We start from the raw sequence: 19,404 nt of genomic DNA, 5'->3' as shown, positions 1-19,404 counted from the left end.
ACAGTCTGTCCCCATCTTGCAGCCCCTTTAGGGACTGAAGGCCACTCTCATCTCTCCCCATGCCCTCCCCTCTCCATGCTGCACAGCCCAGCCCTCAGCCTGTCCTCATGCAGCCGTTCCATCCCTGGGAGCATTTTTGGGGCCGTCCTCTGGCTGTGCCCCAACAGCTCCACGTCTCTCCCACACTGAGGACTCCACATCCACACAGTGCTCCTGGGGAGGTCTCACAGTGCACAGGGGCAGGGCTGTGCTCCACCTTTACACCCCCAGCTCGTGCTGACAGCAGGGGCTGCCTTGTGCTTGGCTTTGTTGTACCTCATGGTTTCCCTGGGCCCACTGCAGAGCCTGTGATGTCCCTCTGCATGGCATCCCATCCCTGGGGCATGCTGACCCCACCACAGGGCTGGGTGTCATCCACGAAGTGCTGAGCATGTCCACTGAGGGCATTAAAGAGTGCTGGAGCCATTGCTGACCCCTGAGGGACACCACTGCTCATCAAACTCCATCTGGACACCACACCATGAACTCTGTGTGTGATTTCACAACCAGTTCTTTGTCCCATGAACAGCCTACCCATCAAACCCCCATCTTCCCAGTGTGAAGGATGTTGTGGGGTCAAAGGCCTTACTGAAGTTCAGACACCAGTGGCTCTTCCCTTGTCCCCTGATGCAGTTACTTTATAACAGAAAGCCACAGGGTGGTCAGGCAGGATTTGCCCTGAGGGAAGCCGTGCTGGTTGTCTGATTGTACTGAAGTAACTGCAGGAGAAACCATTTTTATGTTTTCAAGCTGCTTTCTCAGGCAGAAAAGGCCTCCTTAGGAGGCTGACAGCACAAAGGCAAAGTAACAGCTTTGGTGCTGCAGCCCACGTGTTGTTCTTTTTGCTCTGTGTTAGGCTACGTTGCAGGTTTCCTGCCCACCATTTCATAACACAACAATGTGTTTTCCTGAGGCTGTAGAGCAGTGAAGGGTCACAGCCAGAAGGAAGATCAGTGTGGTGCAGAGATGAGGAAGGGGATGGAAGCTGAGTAGCAGTTGACAGGAGACTCCAGTTTCCACTCTAAAGGGTAAATGTGAAGGACTTCAACCTTCTACAGGTGACTCTGGGATTCTGCACGATGCTGCCATCATTGAACCCACTGAGAAATAACGAGCAGAACCAGCGCTAATAAGGTTTTTATTTTTGGCACACTGTATTCAGCAGCCAGTTACATAATGGGTTACAGGGCAGCAGCTCATTATTAGACAATTAGGGGGAAAACGAAACAAAACAACAACCTCCTGCCTTTCAAATAACAACCACAAGAACATTGAGAGCATAGAGGCTATAAGTAATTCTCGAGGGATTTCTATTACTAAACCAGTATCTTCAAGCTTTGCCTAGAAGAGACCATGCACATTTATGTTTATACAGAGAACTTGTACAACCCTTGATTGGACAGCTGCAACAGCGTTAGTCCTTGATCCCTCCACACAGCCCGTTCAGAACCGCACCGCCTTCCTTCAGAGCTGAGATGCTGGGTCAGAATCATTAACACTTCATTTTAGTGCAGAACTACTGTATCTGGTTTGTTAGAAGGTTTAAGCACTCTTTTTTTCCTTCTGGCTGTTCAGTACAACCAAGGCAGATAAGATTCTTTCCCTCTTTGTGGGCTCACTACAGCTGCCAGCAGTAAAACAAGAAGGTAAACGAAACAAAACATGAAAACCAAACGAACAAAGGGAAAAAAAGAAAAAGATACTGGTCCCTGGTTGTTTTATTTAATGTGGTGTCATATGCTGGGATGTGCATGGATAATGCACAGTAGATGTCACAAAGTCCCCTGTTACGCATGTATGCCCAGTCCCTATAGCTACTTTTCAGTGTCACATTCTTTGCAGCTGTAAGGCACCTCCCTGCACACACTGCCTGCCTCCTTGCACTGCCACCTAACACACCTGACCACCGTCCCACACGGGTTAATAGCATGTATTCCCACTGCCTACTTAGCACTCTCAACGACCTTGAGGTAGATGCTATTAGTCCCATTTTACAGATGGGGAAACTGAGGCGGTAAGATGAACCACTTGTACAAAACCACATCAATGGAGCCAGAATCACAACTTTTAAGAGCTTCCACTTCAATCTTTTGGGTACGTGTGTGATTTGGTTGCATCTAAGGTACCAAAAAGCACGGTGACGAGAAGCCACGCTCCACGATTATCTCAATTCTTCTTCCTCAATGTTATTTCTACAGACTCCAGTCAGATATCTTAGCAGCAGTCTTGGCTTACATCAAGAAATGAGAGATTCCAAATGAAACTCGAGGATTAAAAAAAGACAGTAGTAGAGAAAGAGACAAAAAGCCAACCAGTGATCAATTCTGTTTAATTCTAGGAGAGCCAAAGAGGAAAAGACACTCTTCAAATCAAAAAAAAGGTAAAAAAACCCCAAAACTTATTCTAGAAATGCTTTAAGCTGACATTGTGTTGTTTGTATTTCAGATTTCACAAAAGAAATACTTTATAAAACTAAAACCAGTTAACCCAGCCACTATCCACAGAGGGTTGTATAAGCAAGAGACACGAGGTCAGAACCTGCCATGAGGAACCGGTTGTTCCTCTCACTGGAACGCTCCTGAACTAACAGGACGCTTCACTGGGGGATGAATATAGAAAGAACCGGGGTTTATAGAAGTTCTGAGAGGCGGTGGGACACCTCCTGGTTGGTACTTCATTGCTCTTTGGGTCTCCTCTGTATCATAGGTGTAGCAAGGATTTACTGATTTTGGAAAAGACAGATCCAGCATAGCAAAAGTCAGTCATTTTTAAATTGAATTTTATGCAAGTTTCCTTTAAAAAGGTACTGTATCTTAAAATCATGCCATCGAACTTTTACTTAGCTAACTTATGTGGGATCTCCAGTCTCACTGTCAGAGGAAAATGCATACTCAAGGCTTAAGCAAGCCCTGTGCTAAATAAAATACACCGGGTGGATGCTTGTATGTTTGCATGAACTTTGGTTATGGGAGAGCAAGGGTAGGAGGATTTGTACTGTTACCAATGGAGAACTCTACCCCCCCTGCCATTCCCAATGTCTGGTTGGATGGAGCAACTGGAGGTGGGAAGGAACAAAGGTGAAGCAACAGCCACAATGCTTTACTGTGTTTCTGGTAATGCAAAGCACAGAACCTGGCACAGATATAAACTAAGTACATACTTAGGGACAGCTCTGCCTGCCTGCATCAGCCCAATTAAGGCTGCTCAATACAGTGGCATCTGATGAACCATCCACATCCTGCCCTCCACACCTCCCTCCTCACAAGAGTGGGTGATGGCAAGAACCCTCACTTCCACCCTTCTGAACAAGGCAGGGTGTGGGGGGAAGAAAAACACACACAAAAATCACTAATCAAAACAAACACCACAAAAATCAAACAACAACAAAACACAAACAAAAATAAACTGAAAAAAAAAAAAAGAAAAAAGAAATGGGCTGTTCCATAGATGCACTTTGGTTTAACAAATGGGCAACCTCCCCTTGTAGAATAAACCTATCCTTCCAAAACGGATGTTTCCTTTTCCGATACCCACGATAAATTAAAACCAAGCAAGAAGTCTCTGATTTGACACAATAAATACTTAGAATATATCAAATTAAAAAAATATAGTTACAAAAGCCTCAATGGAATTCTCTTTCTGACTGAACCGCAGACAGATTCTTCACAGACAACAAGTATCTCCGAAATCAGCTGCAGCTCCCCTCTCTGCTCACTGGGCTTGGTCAACAAGTGCTATCACTCACCCTTTGGAATACTGTTAAGACAAAACAATATAGAGCACAGGAAGTCTACTCCTAAATTCATTTTCCATACTGCCAGAGCTGTAGGAAGCAACCATTGCTGGGGAACCCTCAGAGCAGTGCGCAGTGACAGAGTCACAGCACCACAGTAACACGGATAGGGATACTGGGAAGGAAAAACAAAGCATAGAAAGGGAAGGAGGAGAGAGAAGACATGGAAGTTAGGAAAGATGGCTGAGTGAGAGAGGAAACAAAGAGACCAATCAAGTTCAGCTGGACTTCCCAGCTCTGGCAGCAGAGCAGATGAGATGTCGTTCAACAGGAAGAGTTCCTTGGGGTCTGTCATAACTAGGAATGTTGTTGGCGTTTTCTTCACCGGTGACAGTAAGTGAGCAGAAGTTTAACCTTCTCTGACACTGACCCGTGGTTCTGCCAGCGAGCCGTGGATGATCCCAATAATTGATTCAACACCATCTCCCTCCAATAAGGTGCGGTGATCTCCTTCAATGACGTGGACTGATACTTTTCCATCGCATACCTGCACAGACACAGAACAGAATGCATTCTCCATTTAAAACCAGCTGGTTGTGTAGCTGTTCTGGGTCTGTCAGTCTGAGTTACTGATATTTTACACCATCTTTAACAATCTAAAACACAACCAAACATTTTTATACATGTTTTACAGTATTTGTGTTCAGCCCCCAAGTTTTGTGGCTTTGTTGCCCTATTTTAACAGTTTAATTAAAAACACAGTTGTTATTTCCATACATTAACTATATTATATACATCTTATATACAGCCCAAGACAATTCCTCTTCCCTCAGTGCAGCCCAAGCAAGCCAAAAGGTTGGACACCCATATAAGCACTGTAGTTTGATAGGTGATCCACTCAAAAGTAAGCTGGGCAGGAAAACACCAACATGACACTAAGAGAGTATTTGCCTACGTTATCTATGAATGACTGAAGTAGATACCTACATGCCCTTAGGAAAACTAAATATCCCTCCTTCTATCCTCCTCCCACCACCATACCTCTTCCTCTAGGGGTGCTATGGAACTTTTCTCACATTCAAGCTAGCTTGGAAGCAAGAATAAATGCAAGTCAGAAGGGGTGGGAGATGCCAGTAAAACAGAGGTAATGAGACATTTCCCCTTTTATTTAAACAGGAGCTATAGAACAGTAACCTTACCCAGACTACTGGCCAACAACTCACCTCTAGACTAACTTCTATAAGGTCCACAAAATATAACTAAGAAAAGCTGCCACAGCTTATTAATTTCTGGAAGCTTAACTCCTATCAGTGTCATAGCTGCAGAACAGTTACTACTTTAACTTGCTTCATTCTTCTCTCCCTAAAAACGGTTCCCATGCTTTTCTTTTTATTCCCCCACCAATCAGGGGACCCTCATCAGTCATCAGCAGTTCTCACACTGACCTCTGAGAGTCTGTAGTCTCCACCCAGACCTTCTTCATACTCATTGTGAGTCTTTGCCCGCATCAGTGTCACGTTCCCATGATACTTGGATTCTGGTATATACTTGTCAGCGGCCTTCAGCTTATGGTAAAAGGAAGCAGCAGCAAAGCTGAGTGCTTCACGATTGATGTTTTTATGAATCTGAGTTATTAGGTCTGCAGCAGCATTGACACGGGCCTCCAGATCTTTCAAGGGCAGAAGAACCTCCAACAACTGAAAATATATAAAAGAATTCCCCTTTAGTCTCAATATCTGGGAATTAATCTACATTAAACACATGAAAACTACCACCCACAACCACACCCTTCCTGTGCAATATAAGAAAGAAGCATTACCTTATTGTATTCAATGCCTGTAAACTGCTGAACAAAGGCACAAAGCGCTTCTGTCTCCAATGCAGCCTCATTTCCTTGGGTCAGCTTTGCTCTGTAGCTCTGAAAAAGAGAAAAGTAAAACACTACAGTGAGAGGAATGTACCTGAGCCTGAGTGTTAAACAAAAACAATTCCAGAATAAAGGACTTTGAACTGGAAAAGAAGATGGGGAAGTTGGGGGTTTTCCAGCACATCTACTTTAGGAACTTGTTCTGCAGGCTCAAAAGGTCTCCCAGAAGACATCAATATTATTACTCACAATGGCAAGAGCAGAAAGTGTGGGCCAGCCCTAGCCAGTTAACAAAGAACACCCCCCCTCCCCCCATACATCCAATCCTCAAGCAATCCTTAACTACCCACTATCTACAGCTCTGTCCCATCTCCCTGACAAGGAAAGTCTCAGCTTTTTAGATGGTTCATATCTAGAAGGATAAGCTCACAGTAAGCATTCCATTCTCCCTGAATAGTCTCCAGGTGGAAAATTGTTTTCTTACCTGAGTGTATGCTGCCACAAAAGAATGAGACCCATCAAAGAGGAATAAACTGTTGAGTGCATGGGAAGCATTTTGTTGTGCTTGCAGCTGGGAGCACATTTCAAAGGCTACGCAGGCACCAAAAGAGTATCCAGCAATGCGATAAGGTCCTTCAGGCTGTATCTGCTTCATACAGTCAATGTAATAGGATGCCAGGCTCTGTATGCTGTCCAAAGGAGCAGCTAGAACACAAAAGCAATTTAGAGTCAGGTGAAATAGACACTAACAGTGACAACTGCATCCTCAAGAACTCAGAACAGCTTTATCAGAAACATCCACGTTGTTTTAGAAGTAAGCTTCTAAATTGAGAGCAACTTTTGTTTTAGACAAGTAACAGTTCTGCTTCCACTTTTCAGAAGGCCACGCGCTGATTCTCTCCCAAATGCTTACCTGCTGAAAGTTACTCAATGCAACAGCCAACTGTTCCATATTCCCATACATAAGCTCTTCAGTCTAACCTAACACTTCTCATTACCTGGGGTTGTTTGCCACAACACTGAATGGGCTGTAGGCACTGATGGTTTGGTCCTCTGTATTAAAAGGTCTAGAAACAAAACTCTCTCTATATAGGAACTAAACTTCAGACTGTTAGATTTACAAATTCAAGATGCTGAAGTGAGATACCTTTTGTGCACTGGAGTCCATAGCAGGGCATATGAAGTTTGGAGGCAAGAGTGTAGAAGACTGCAATGGATCCCTCAATGGGGTGAACAAGGAAAAGAGGGCGTTCAGTGCTCTGGACTTCATTGAGACGGGTGATCGTTGGCCCTTCTGGATTCACCAGCAAGTTGTTCAAATCCAGTTTTGGAGGCTCACCTGGGCCTGTTTTCAACACTTGAGATGGCTTCAGCTCTTTGAAGAAAAGAACAGCAGACAAACACAGTTAGATATAGGATCAGAGACTTGGTCATGTAGCAACAGCCCCCAAAGAAGTGCTGAGAACTGCTCTGGATTAGCCTGCTGGCTCACTAAATCAAGGCACTGTCTATGCTTTTGGCTGCAGCAAACATGACATTATGGCCATTATTCCACAGACAAGTAGAAGGTCTCAAATCACATCCTGCACACAGCTATGTAACAATACTCATGCAGGCAGATTTTATAGCCTTTCTTATATTCCTTCTCTGGAACTGATGGGCTTAACTTAAATGTCACCATATTTTAGCAGAATGTTTGTCATATAACAAAAGCCTATCAGCTACAATCAGACGCTATTCCATGATCTGATAAAGGCTTATGTCACCAGAGATGAAAGCAACAAGTTCAGAGCTCAGGCACTGGTAGCAGCCCTAATCCAGACACTCTACCTTCTGCTGCCCCAGACTTGGAGGACAGTTCACGCAGTTTGTTGATTGTAAGAAGCCGAATTTCTCTCATGGTCATAACAATGTCGTAGTCTCTCTCCAGTGTCTGGCGCACCTCCACACCCATCAAGGAATCCAGGCCCAAATCTGCTAAGGAGCTCTCAGCATTCAGACTGCTCACATCACGAACACCTGAGGAAAATACAGCACACAAAAGGCTTTTCAGCTCCACATCTCTGTAACAATCCTCTCAGCTTTTCTCTTTTTTCTTAAAAATGAATAAAGCACAGCTACTGAGCAGAATTTACTATTCAGGATCATCTAATGCTTTCAAAAATCACCTCTTCTACAATCCATGTCTGATTTTAGACTGTATGTTAAATGTGCACCACTTTGACAGGCAATCTATCAGAAATGGCTATGTAGTTGTGAACACTGGCACATCAGTTCTAGAAGTTCAGAACATCCAGCTAAAGAAGTTCCACCTACAGAGGCTGTAAATGAAGGCACAGCCCTGGACATAACAAGGTTTATTACTCTAGGCTGATGCAGGTTCCTTTCCTAGACCTCATCCCAAGCTACCCGGCACTCTGATAGAGGACAAAATGTCACTGGCTGCTGCCCAGTCCTCCCCTACTTGGCAGCATGGCACAACGAGGGAAGCAAACTTTTGGTCACTACTGGACACAAAATAATGGAACAGACAGACCTCCAGTCACCCTATCACACAGTTCTCAGGTTCTCATGCAAACTTCTATGGAAATAATCATACCAGCAGTATGACCATGACTGCTAAGGCAAAGGATGCTTCTAGAAACAATCAGAGGCTGAGGTACAGCACATCAGTCCTCACTTTCCTCCCACTACAGGTTGAAAACACTATTCCCCTCAGAGCACACTGCAGCAAGACCCCTTCTAAAAATGAGCACCAACTATGCAATGACTAGACTTTGCATTTACCAAGGATGTGAGCAACAGCTTCTACAAGATCCCGTTGACTTCCTCCTTCAGTTTTCACAGAGACCTTCTCTGCCAGGACAAAACTGGACATGACAGGATGAGGCTGATTCAGGAACATATCGAGCACCTCCAGGCATGAGCTGATTTGCTGGAGAACGGTTCCCCCAATCACAACCTCTTTGTTTGCCATTGCCTTCAGGATGCCTACATCACCAATGGCTCCCCACTGGACTGCCAGGCCTGGAGGAGAAATCACAAGGAAGAACACACTTAGCAACTAATTTAAGCACATAGTAACAAAAGAGAGCTAAAAACAGCTAAGCAAAAGTCTGCATTTCTCTTGCACTATTTACAGAATTATCAGTTTTCTTTCACATCTGAATGATTTAGGTTAACAGTGGCAACAGGAAACAGTCTTCACTACAGAAAGGGATTCCTGGTGAGCTGGTTCTCCTCTGAATCTTTGCTAAGATAAGATTTTTCTGTGCAGAAAATGAAGTCATCTTACCTGGGAGCCCATCATGATGCCGCTGCTCACAGATACGCTCCATGGCAGAATTAGCAAAGCCGTAATTACTTTGCCCAGCATTTCCTCTTCCACAGCTTACAGAGGAGAACACAACAAAATAGTCCAGGTCTGGGCACTTCTTACGAGTCACCCTTGAAATAGAACAGGTGACAAAGAAACCCATCAGAAAAACTGAAAACCTCGTGTTGCTGTGGAAAGCTAATCTGAGACGGAAATACTCAAGTCTGGTCAACTCAGTGATCATAAACACAGCACAGATTTGTCCTTTCCACAGATACTTACCAGTCCAAATGAAGGGTGCCTGAATACTTGGGCTTGTTGACCTCCCAGAATAATTCTGGGGTCTGATTTTCAATCATGGCATCTTTAAGGACCTATTAGATGGTTTTAAAACAAAGAAATGGTATCAGTATCTCAGTTTATGTTTAAATTTCTCACAGATACAAGAGGATATCACTATACAATTCATTTTTCTAGTTTTACAGCACAGATGTATCCTGGATGTCATGAAATATAAGAAGGCCAATATATCTATTGCTAAGTCTGCTCTTCTCAGTGCTGCCACTGCAGTCTTCAACTGGTACACTTTACATAGGGTTCTTCTTGTCCCTAGAGGTCATAGGTAACATTCGCTTTAACCCAAAACTGAGCTGGCTGGTCACATACTGCTGCTTCCCAGGTTAAGGGGCCTTAAGACCCAAAAGCCTTCAATCATTACCTCAGGCCAAAGGAAAACACCCTTTGAAACAGAGACAGAACCTAAAACTGCACAAAAGTGGCAAAAGCCACTTTAATGTCTGCTGTCTCTTGCAAGTTTCTAAGCCTTATTGGCACTTACCACAGCCAAATTAAAGATGCCCCCAACTGGTCCGAGCTTCAAAGCTTCTTCTATCAAAAGCTGCGTTCCTTCTAGAGTTCCAACATCGCAGGTAGAGACCAACACTTGGATTCCCAGTGCCTTCCATTCTCTGACACATTTAGCCTGGTAGCCTTAACAAACAAACATAGACATAGGATGAAGCACTCAAACCATCTGGCTTTTATTAATCTACCTCCTACAGTAGTCAGAAAGACAAGACAGGGACTGGATAGCTGAACAAATCCCAGTTCAGCTACAAGAGGAACAACGAACAAAACCTGCATGGTAGAAAGAAATCACTCAAGTTTTAGAGTACCCTAAACAGATCACAAAGACAAGAGATTCAGGAAAACAGGGTGGGAGAGCACATGAGTTACCAAGACAGGAAAAAGCAGCAAGATTAGATCAAGACAGCAGGCAACAGTGGGACAACCAGAACTTGAGAAGTATAAAAAAGATTTGAACTATGTTTGCAGAAGTTGTGAACTTGCTAAAAGAACAAAGAAATTCATAAAGACCCAAATTTTGATAAGGCTGAATTTCCCCAAGGGAGCATTGAAGATCAACACTGATAAGGAATCCCAGTACTGAGATTGCAATCAAATTATCCACTCAAAACTGAGTAAAAAAGTTTCTGGTGTTATTAGATAGCAGGGTACGGCCTTTTATATGAGCTACCTGAAGGAGCAAAAGTGAGCAACCACACTCAATTTAAGGGAAAGAGCATCTTTAGCAAAGTTACTGCCACTGAACAAAGCAGTAACGTAACTGGATACAGACTTCATAGAGGGAATAAAGCTGAAAATTAAGACTGCAGGAAGAAAATCCTGGGTAAGAGAGAAAGAGACAAACATGGTTTGATAGACTTAGGATGCAGAATAAAAAGAAGAAAGAAGTAGATGGATAAAAGAGGCAGACTTCAAAGATACTTCATCCTTCAGAACAAAATGAATCACAGCTTGTTTGAAGTGAGAGAATATACACGAGGGAGGGCATTATGAGGTTATGAAGATGTTGTTCTTTGATAAAACACTTAAAAATTGAGAGAAACAGCAAACTGAGGTCAGTTGAATGGAAAATGTGTTCCCCACCCTCTGTGGTTTTTGCTCACCAGTTCGTATGCCAGAGCGAGATGTCAGTACAAGCTTCTGTGCTCCTCTCTCAATTAGCCACTGTGCCAACTCAAGCCCAAATCCTCCTAGGCCCCCTGTGATGATGTAAGACTTGGTAGGTGGGCAGGAAGTTCGGGAGATGGCAGAGAGTTTTACTGGTTCAGACCTTAAGGGATATTGTTTCTCCTCTTCTTGGATCTTCCATAACAAAACAAACAAAAAACATTGAAAAGCACATTAAAATTGGATGCACAAACACATGTCTTTCCACATGCAACTATGCTCCTCCAGTCAATAGGGGATCAAGCTTTTGGATTCAGAGTGACAGACCTGACAGTGCTATACATGCCACAGTGTCAGCAGCAAAAGCCATAACCCCATGCTGTTACACAACTTCAAGTTGAACTGGATCAAAATACCCAATACTGTCACCTACAGAGGATGACAGGCATCAGGGAATCAACATCCTTATCTTGTTACCTTGATCATAACTTTGCCAATGTGTTTTCCTTGCGCCATGAACCTGAAGGCAGCTTCTACCTCCTCTTTATTGAAGACTGTGGTTTTCAGAGGCTTTACCACACCATCCTTGATGCCTTTTGTCAACAACTTGGATACCACCTCCCACTCTTGGTTTCCTTCCTCAAAGATTGAATCCAGCAGGATTCCATGAAACGCCACATTCTTGAGGAAAAGAGCCATTCCTGGAAAAAGCAACATCGTTACCACCTGGCACTGCTGCCATTTCAAGACAGAACCCATCTTTTTCAGAAACATTTTGTGTGTATGTCAACAGCATAAAACTGAGGAGCAAAGCAGTTATTGATTGCTAGCAAACTCATTCTTGCATACACTCTCCAAAGGCTGTATTAGGCTGTTCTCTTACAAGCAGACTCATTTAACAGAAACTCCGCCTACAAGAACTTTGTCAACAGGACAAGCTATGACATGGTATCTATTTGATATTAAAAAAGATGTTATGTAATACAGTGACAGCTGAGTCAGAGGTGACAGAAGAGCCAGAATCCCACGTACATCCTGTCCTTCTACACAAACTCTTCTTCATGGGAAACTTTTACTGATGCTAGATTATTATTATTTAGTTACAATAAAAAGGGAGACTGTCAACATTTGCTACATCCAACCCTTCCACAAACGGTGACAAAAGTGAAACAGATTTTGCAATGGTGCATTTAACACACAGCTTTTACAAGTGTTCCAGCTCTAAGCTTTCCTTGATTTGAAGATTAGTCTGTATTATGATGAATTGTGCCCCATCTTACCAAGCTGGCTGTTGTTTGACAGATCAAATTTGCCTATTTCCAAGAAGCGCCCATGTTGAGAAAGACAACGCAAACTAGCTTGGAGCTTCTCTTCTGCCAAGGAATTTAACACAAGGTTGACGCCTGTAATGAAAGGAGAAGAAACTATTTAAGAAACTCACTCTTCTGAGAGCCTACCCATTTTCTATCAAGCTATTTTGTCTTAAGGCATTACAACTACATAACATCATACAGCTGAGTAAGAAGGAAAAATATTCCCCAAACTAACCTTTCCCATTGGTAGCTCGCAGTATGTGTTGCTCAAAGGTAGTATTTCGGGAGCTGGCAAAGCTATTAGCATCCAGCTGTGGGAACCTTGCTTGGAGATACTCACGTTTCTCAGCAGAGCCTGGAAGAGGAAGACATAAGACGACTGAATGACAGCAGTACTCTCATGTTAATTCTTCAGTGATAAAATCAAGCGGAAAAGATGTGCAGTCTAAGCAGCCATTTGCTTCAAAGATTTCAAGCTCTCAGTGTGTCAAACCTTAGAACAAAAGGTGCTCACATACAGGATAGAGGAATGACCAGAAATAAAGATCAAGTCTTACAGTTGTAGACTAGATCCTACAAGTACTCACCTACAGTAGCAAAAACACGGCAGCCCATGCTCAGAGCAATGGCAATGGCAGCTTGGCCCACACCTCCTGAGCCAGAGTGAATGAGGACACTCTCCCCCTTCTTCATACCACCTCGAACCACCAAAGCATAATAAGCAGTGGCATAAACTACAGGCACTGAAGCTGCTTCTTCCAGAGTCCTAAGAAACAAAGTAAAAGGGAGAAGACATCTTTAGCCTTGGAAAACTTAACAGATTCCCTTGATGAAGTTTGCTTTTCACAAATACAGAGGTTTAATCTGCCAAGATGGACCAAAAAGTATAAATGGTTCTCAATCACAGAGTTGACTGCCACAGTGGCCACACAGTGCTAAAAGCTTTTTCTTCTGCAGGAATATTTTACCAACTCATCAGTAACACATCCAGTACCAAAAATCTTTACTTATCCAGAAGTAGAAAGAGTCAAAAGCACAAAAAATAGATGGAAAAAGCAGTGCAAACCATTGCACAAAACAACACAAAGAACAGTGCTTTAGTCAATCAGATGATTGAGCCAGATCTCACAGCTGCTCATGAGACCACAGCTTGTATAACTTCCCAGAGTGAGATCAACCCATTGTGCAGCCTTCACGTCAGATCAGGGTTGTCATCAGCCTCAAGCAGCAAGGCAAAGCTCATCCACATACCTAATTCAGAACATAGAAGATAACCTACCAGTTTTCAGGCACTTCCCATAGGAACCTCTTGTCACAGTCCACCACTGTAGCCAGCCCTTTTGCTGGCAGCAATCCCATCACTCGCCTTCCAGACAGGTCCCGTCCTGAGAACTCCATGCCCAGCATGCACTGCTGCAACGTCCAGTTACCTACAAGCAGGTAGATGCCTTTTACAAAGACAAACTTCTCTTCTAAAATCCTTTGGTCAAGAGTTTCCTAAAATAACAGCCCCTGAAACCTAGAACCCCGGATAAGGAGCTAGGATTTGTCTATTATGTACACAGATCATTAGCCACCACAGTTATTTCTCATTAAAAACACCAGCAAAAAAGGACTAAATCTCTTACTCTCTACCCTTGACAACACTGCTTTAGACTCCAGCTTTCATCTGAGAAACTTCATTGAAATATCCTATTCCAAAGTCAATTCTGTTCCTCTTTGGAAATAAACAAGCATTAACTAGAAAGGACAAAGACAGAAATGAGCTTTACAGCAAAACCTTTGTTTCTGTGAGCACCTGTTTTAAGTACAGCCTGATGTCAGTCAAAGGGAAATCCAGTCCTAATCAAGTAACGTGTGTAAGTTTAACTTTCTTTGTTTAAATAGAGCTTTCACAGACATTACACAAATCCTTACAAGATCACAGTCTCCATTTTGTACATGGGAGATCTTACATTTTGCACTTCCTTTCCCTAAAAGCAAAGCATGTCCTGTAGCTGCCAGCTTCCTTAGCTCCAGCTTAGCACATATCCTGCCCACCAATGGAATTTCTATCAAGACATTTCACCTCACACTTGATATCTATGCGATAAGGTTAATAATGTTTCTTCCCAGCAAATGTTCAGTGACTACCATGTCAGAAGCGGGGCCATAACTGAAGTAGCATTTATAAGTCTTTAATGTATGGTCCTGAAGTAAGGCTATATACTCTCTGTCCTAAAATGTACTTTCTTGCTAAATAAAACCCAATATATATTTTAGCCAGTGCATAATCAGAATTACTGAAGTTATATGAAGGAATTCTTTCAATGCAATTTTAACCCACCAGGGATAGCATCTGGAGAAAGCTTTCCTGTAGCCAGCATAATGTCTCGGAAATTGAGAGATGCATAGTAGACTTTGCAGAGCTGAATATTTGGATTAGTTGTTTGGAAATGTCGAAGTGGGGAAACAATCCAACGAAGGGAAGAGAGATCTCCACGAGTCAACACATTGACATAGGCGTATTCTGTCAGCTCCTGAGATTGAGCTGCAGAAGGAAGAACAGAAGAACTTTACACACATTGATACAGGCATACAATTTCCAAAACAAAAACTCCTTCTGCTATCCTCTCCTCTATTTGCTCTCCACAAATCCCATTCTTACCCCACAACTCTACCCATGTTTTAAGTACTTTAACCCTCCCCCCAGTATCAGAACATGCTATTGTTCAGTCTGAGTTGGAACAGAAAGATTTCAAGTTACCCTTTAATTACTATTAGTTTAAAAACGCGAAAAAATAGCTACTCATATTTAAAATCTGTTCCTCTAGGCCCTGTAAGTAATCCCCAAAGTGATACCTTGCTGCAATGGGAGATGCCTGAAGGAGCCCCACTTTCCATCACGATACACATTCATCACCAGATCTCTCTGAATGATCTTCTGCATCTCCAGGGAAGAAAGACCAGTGGATGGGACAGTTGATGAAGGATTCAAGTTGGAAACAAACACACACCTAGAGGGCAGAAGTTGACATTTTGGTTTGTTTTGTTTCAAGCCTAAAAAGAATCTACCAAAAGCATCCAGTCTCCGAGTGTGACTTGTGGGCATAATTTCATACCTGATCCTGTGTCCCTCTGATTCCAGGCGGAGGCAGTTCACCATACCCAAAATGCCAGAGTTCCCACAATTGGTGGCAGTCAACCACACAGGCTGCTCTGATGAGTCGGCCAAGATCTCCTATGGGACAAATTTCAGATTGTTTTACATGGAACCACAGAAAGGAAACATCCCTTGTATTCTCAAGGCAGAGATGAATAAGTTGTATTTCAAGCGAGAACTGAACAAACAAGCTTTTTTTTCCTTCCCTCCCACCACCTCCTTCTCTATCCTTGTAACACTGATTAATTAAATCTCATTAAGAAAGTATAAAGATTTGGAAAGCCAAATATCCCAAACCCAGGAATTCTCACCTTTAAGGAATCAACCCACTTATAATGAGTGTCATCTACTGGCAGAAAAATGGGTGTTTTGGCAGGGGACTGTCGTCGACACAGGAAAATAACTGAGCCAAAGAAAGATCTCTTCATTGCAACCAGATTCAATGAGGCCTTGCTGAATAACTCCTCCCACTGTGCCTGTCAGATCAAGTACAACCACAATTAACAGAAAAGTAAAAAACAAAATCCACTATAACTACAAACCACTATCTGTACTCCATGCTGAGCCTCCTACTTCACCACAAACAACAGCCCATCCATCACCTTCTTCCATTTGCTGACATCCTGGCATCAGCTTTGTACTGCCCCAGCACAAATATGTATTTGATTTACATTAGACTATTTTATTTTGAGTCTAAACTAATCCTTCCTCCCTAAAATATCCCTAGAATGCAGTAGTACAATCATCCCAAAGCCCTTGCTAGGATACTAGCCTGACAAACAAGCAGACAACCAAAAAACAGTAGTAACCATACAGGATACAGTAGTATCCTACACAGTATTTGAATGTATTCCTTTTATATTTATTTCTACAGAGAACCTCAACATGAAGCAATATCTTAATGTTTATCACAATGAAGCACACAAGCAGTAGACTCCGGTCTAACCACTGAGAAAACATTTGAGCTTCCAGGTTGTTTACCTGAGACAGGAAGCTTTGCTTCTGCTGTAGGTCTGGACTTGTAAGAAAGCTGACAATTTCTCCAAGAGTTTCCTCTTTAAGAAGGGTGTGCAGCAAAACAAACCCTCCTTCCTTCACTGCAGCTGCTAAGTTAGAGATAATTTCAGCTGCGTTCCCTAGAACACTTGTTGAACAGTTGCACACTGCCAGGTCAGCATTGGTCAGATTCCCAGAGGGGAGGCTAGAGGGATCCCACTGGCTAATGGAGATTCCAGCATCGTGTAGCTCTGTTTCATTAGCTGAAAGAGTTTCAGGGGTGCAGTCAGTGGCAATGTAGTCCAGCTGCAACAGGGGCTGAGTATTCAGTATACTTTGCACACGAGAGAACAGACGCCCACTTCCTGCCAGAGCCTATAAGACAAAGGAGAGGGAGAAAGGAAATCAAGATTAAAAATGAACAGTGTTCAGAATTATAATTGGAACAAAAGAAGTAATATTAGGTTATTGGGAGGCCTGAAAACATCAGCTGTGGTCCCATCCCAGGCTTTCAGCTAACCTCCACTATCTTCATCCTGTGACTGTTTGTGTTCTCCTTTGCCACATCCAGGCAAGTCTTCAACTCTGAAGAATCCAGCAAGCCATTGAGAAGGGGATCATCCTGGAGGTGCATCTTCTCCTGAGTCACAATCTGCTCCAGCTCAGAATGTAGGTTCCCATTCAGTTCCAGACGACAGATTTCAGTAAGGATATGCTGAAGGCCCTTCTGTGTGGCTGGGGACCCCACAGCAGCCCCTTTGGTCTCTAGGCCATGGATAACTAGTTTGACACCGTGCAATGCCATCTTAGCTTGTAATTTCTTAATCAGGCCTGAAGAATAGAATAAAAGAGGAATCACATTTTCAGAAGATACTTTTCCTGTTACCAAGTGCCCCCCCCTACTTTAGCTGTACCAGCTGATGAGCAGCACAAGGCACAGCACCTTGTATCACCAGCCTGGTCACAAATACACAGTGCATGCTTCTGCACCTTCTCATAATCACAGATCACACAGCAGCTACAGCCCGCCGACAAGCAGGCTAATGCCAAGGCAATCTAGACCACCAAAACTACCCAAAGAAAGGCTCCAGCTAAAAAATGGCAACTAACAGAAAGTCTCTGATGGGTGAGAGCTTTATGCAATTGTGGAGGAATATACTAAGTTTCCACAGATGCTGAAGTCAGAAAATGATTTCTTGCTTTATAAACATATAAAAAAACCAACTCATCTTGAATGAAATCAGCAACAAAGATACTTTGACAAAGATACACTTCAGAAGGGAAGGTTCTGCCATCTGACATGCTGACTGATACAGAAGGGTGGATGCCCATGTGTGTCAACTTTACTCCTACTCACATTCTAGAGGTACCTGAGGCAGAAGCAGCTTTCAAGTTTCTAGCAAGCATGCAGAGGTAGGACTCTTCATGAAGTCTTGTACAGAGACCAACACTATTTCTTATATGTTCTAAGTACTGAAGCAGTATGAACAACTTCACTCAAACCTGGCAGGCTGAAAGATTCCCTTAGTGTGAAAACAAACTCCACCCTACCTTTGCAGTGCTCCAGGTAGGCATGAAGCTGGGTACTGGAAGACAAACAGTCACTCTCCATATAGGGAACAAAGGAGAATTTTTCCAGAGTGGGAGGGATCCGCTCCTGTTGTCGCCGTGGTGCCACCGAGGCATGAAGTCCATTAATCTGAACACCTCCTGCTTTGAGGCTATCAAGACAGCGGTCAACAACAACATCAAAAGCTGGAAGACAGGAAATAAATGGAAGTTCGCATCAAACATTCTAAGAATGTTATTCAAAGTGATCATATAAACAGCAGGTGCTACATCAGACTGTTACAGAAGGATCTGTAGAAAAGGTTGGAGAACAAGATGGGCTCCTACAATTCATCCTACTTAATCAGGAAGTCAAACATTCACACACAGCACTTGAAGCAATGAGTAAGAGCCCAAGCACAGAAGACACTACCTTCTATGTTGTCCTGGTACTGGTACACCTGCTCCTGATGAAGCACAGGGTCAATATACACTGAGCGAATCCTGGTCGGCAAGCGTAGACTGCGTCCAGTCTCAGCTAAGACTATCAAGTGTAGCAGGGTGTCAAGGAAGGTTACCCAGTTTCCATTCCACAGAATTTTCCCTGCACTACCTGCAGAAGAAAAAGGAAAAGCCTGTGACTTCATCCATCAGTAGATGTGGGAGGCTACTGCTTAACTACAGCCTGCTGCATGCAACCAGCATCCCCTGTGAACTCCAATAATAAGTTTACATAGGAAATAATCACTCCATGAAGCATAGTTAGGTGGATGATTAATACAGACTGAATAAAAAAAGACCAAATATTCCTCACTACACAGTAATTGTGTTCAATCTTTCTTCTACAGAAAATAATTTTACCTTCACTGTTGCATTCCAGAACACCCTGAAAAGTTGGTCCATAGTTATATCCACGAAGATGCAGCTCTTGGTAAACATCTTCCATCAAGAGGCCAGACTTCTCAGTCATGTTTACTTGACTCTGGAAGTCAGCCAGCTGGTTATGAAAGTTCTTCAGAGCATCGCTTTCCAAGAGGGAGATCTTCCCTGATGGGCACAGTGGCAAGAATAAGAATCAGCATCCATACATAATGGATTTGAGCAGTCCATGGCATGAACACACTTCTTTCACTTACCACTCACAGCCAAATTCCCATTCCCTGACACTTCAAAGCTGTGAGAAGCAGGCATGAGTCGCACTTCTAGCTGCGTTGATCCTGCAAGAAACATTGAGAAAGATGGTACTGTGAGGTCATTTGTTTCCTCCATCATCCAGCACCATTTCCAGACTCATTCCACACAACAACGAATAGAGATGGCCAAAAGATGTGCTACTTTACTAAACAAAGAAGTGAATTCATAAAGGCATATTGCAGCACTCTCCCTTTTATTCCTTCCCCCATATTCCTCTTCACTTTCTCTTTGCATTTTTGCACTTCCTTACATTCCTCTCATTCCAGTTTTGCAGCTGTGTCA

The 19,404-nt window shown here is 43.1% G+C and overlaps 1 protein-coding gene across 1 annotated transcript in view; it reads right to left on the bottom strand.

Annotated features, from left to right (window-relative positions):
- Window positions 1-1,160: 1,160 nt before the first annotated feature.
- Window positions 1,161-19,404, bottom strand: part of FASN (fatty acid synthase) — a 34,361-nt gene continuing 16,117 nt past the window's right edge. The window contains exons 18-43 of the mRNA XM_015879647.3: window positions 19,065-19,145; window positions 18,790-18,975; window positions 18,362-18,541; window positions 17,932-18,135; window positions 16,901-17,211; window positions 16,366-16,755; window positions 15,696-15,860; window positions 15,344-15,462; window positions 15,084-15,238; window positions 14,569-14,772; window positions 13,522-13,672; window positions 12,830-13,008; window positions 12,478-12,597; window positions 12,210-12,332; window positions 11,407-11,630; window positions 10,926-11,124; window positions 9,794-9,945; window positions 9,238-9,329; window positions 8,935-9,086; window positions 8,427-8,666; window positions 7,470-7,658; window positions 6,787-7,014; window positions 6,124-6,344; window positions 5,592-5,690; window positions 5,218-5,469; window positions 1,161-4,319 (exon numbers count right to left, since the gene is read on the bottom strand). Of these exons, the coding sequence (XP_015735133.2) occupies window positions 4,182-4,319; window positions 5,218-5,469; window positions 5,592-5,690; window positions 6,124-6,344; window positions 6,787-7,014; window positions 7,470-7,658; window positions 8,427-8,666; window positions 8,935-9,086; window positions 9,238-9,329; window positions 9,794-9,945; window positions 10,926-11,124; window positions 11,407-11,630; window positions 12,210-12,332; window positions 12,478-12,597; window positions 12,830-13,008; window positions 13,522-13,672; window positions 14,569-14,772; window positions 15,084-15,238; window positions 15,344-15,462; window positions 15,696-15,860; window positions 16,366-16,755; window positions 16,901-17,211; window positions 17,932-18,135; window positions 18,362-18,541; window positions 18,790-18,975; window positions 19,065-19,145 (4,754 nt within the window). The 3' untranslated portion in view covers window positions 1,161-4,181. The remainder of the gene's footprint in view (window positions 4,320-5,217; window positions 5,470-5,591; window positions 5,691-6,123; window positions 6,345-6,786; window positions 7,015-7,469; window positions 7,659-8,426; window positions 8,667-8,934; window positions 9,087-9,237; window positions 9,330-9,793; window positions 9,946-10,925; window positions 11,125-11,406; window positions 11,631-12,209; window positions 12,333-12,477; window positions 12,598-12,829; window positions 13,009-13,521; window positions 13,673-14,568; window positions 14,773-15,083; window positions 15,239-15,343; window positions 15,463-15,695; window positions 15,861-16,365; window positions 16,756-16,900; window positions 17,212-17,931; window positions 18,136-18,361; window positions 18,542-18,789; window positions 18,976-19,064; window positions 19,146-19,404) is intronic.

The sequence above is a fragment of the Coturnix japonica genome, chromosome 23 (assembly GCF_054131305.1).
Source record: "Coturnix japonica strain WE chromosome 23, WE-NBRP24, whole genome shotgun sequence".
Lineage (NCBI taxonomy): Eukaryota > Metazoa > Chordata > Aves > Galliformes > Phasianidae > Coturnix > Coturnix japonica.
This window is presented reverse-complemented; position numbering and strand designations above follow the sequence as displayed.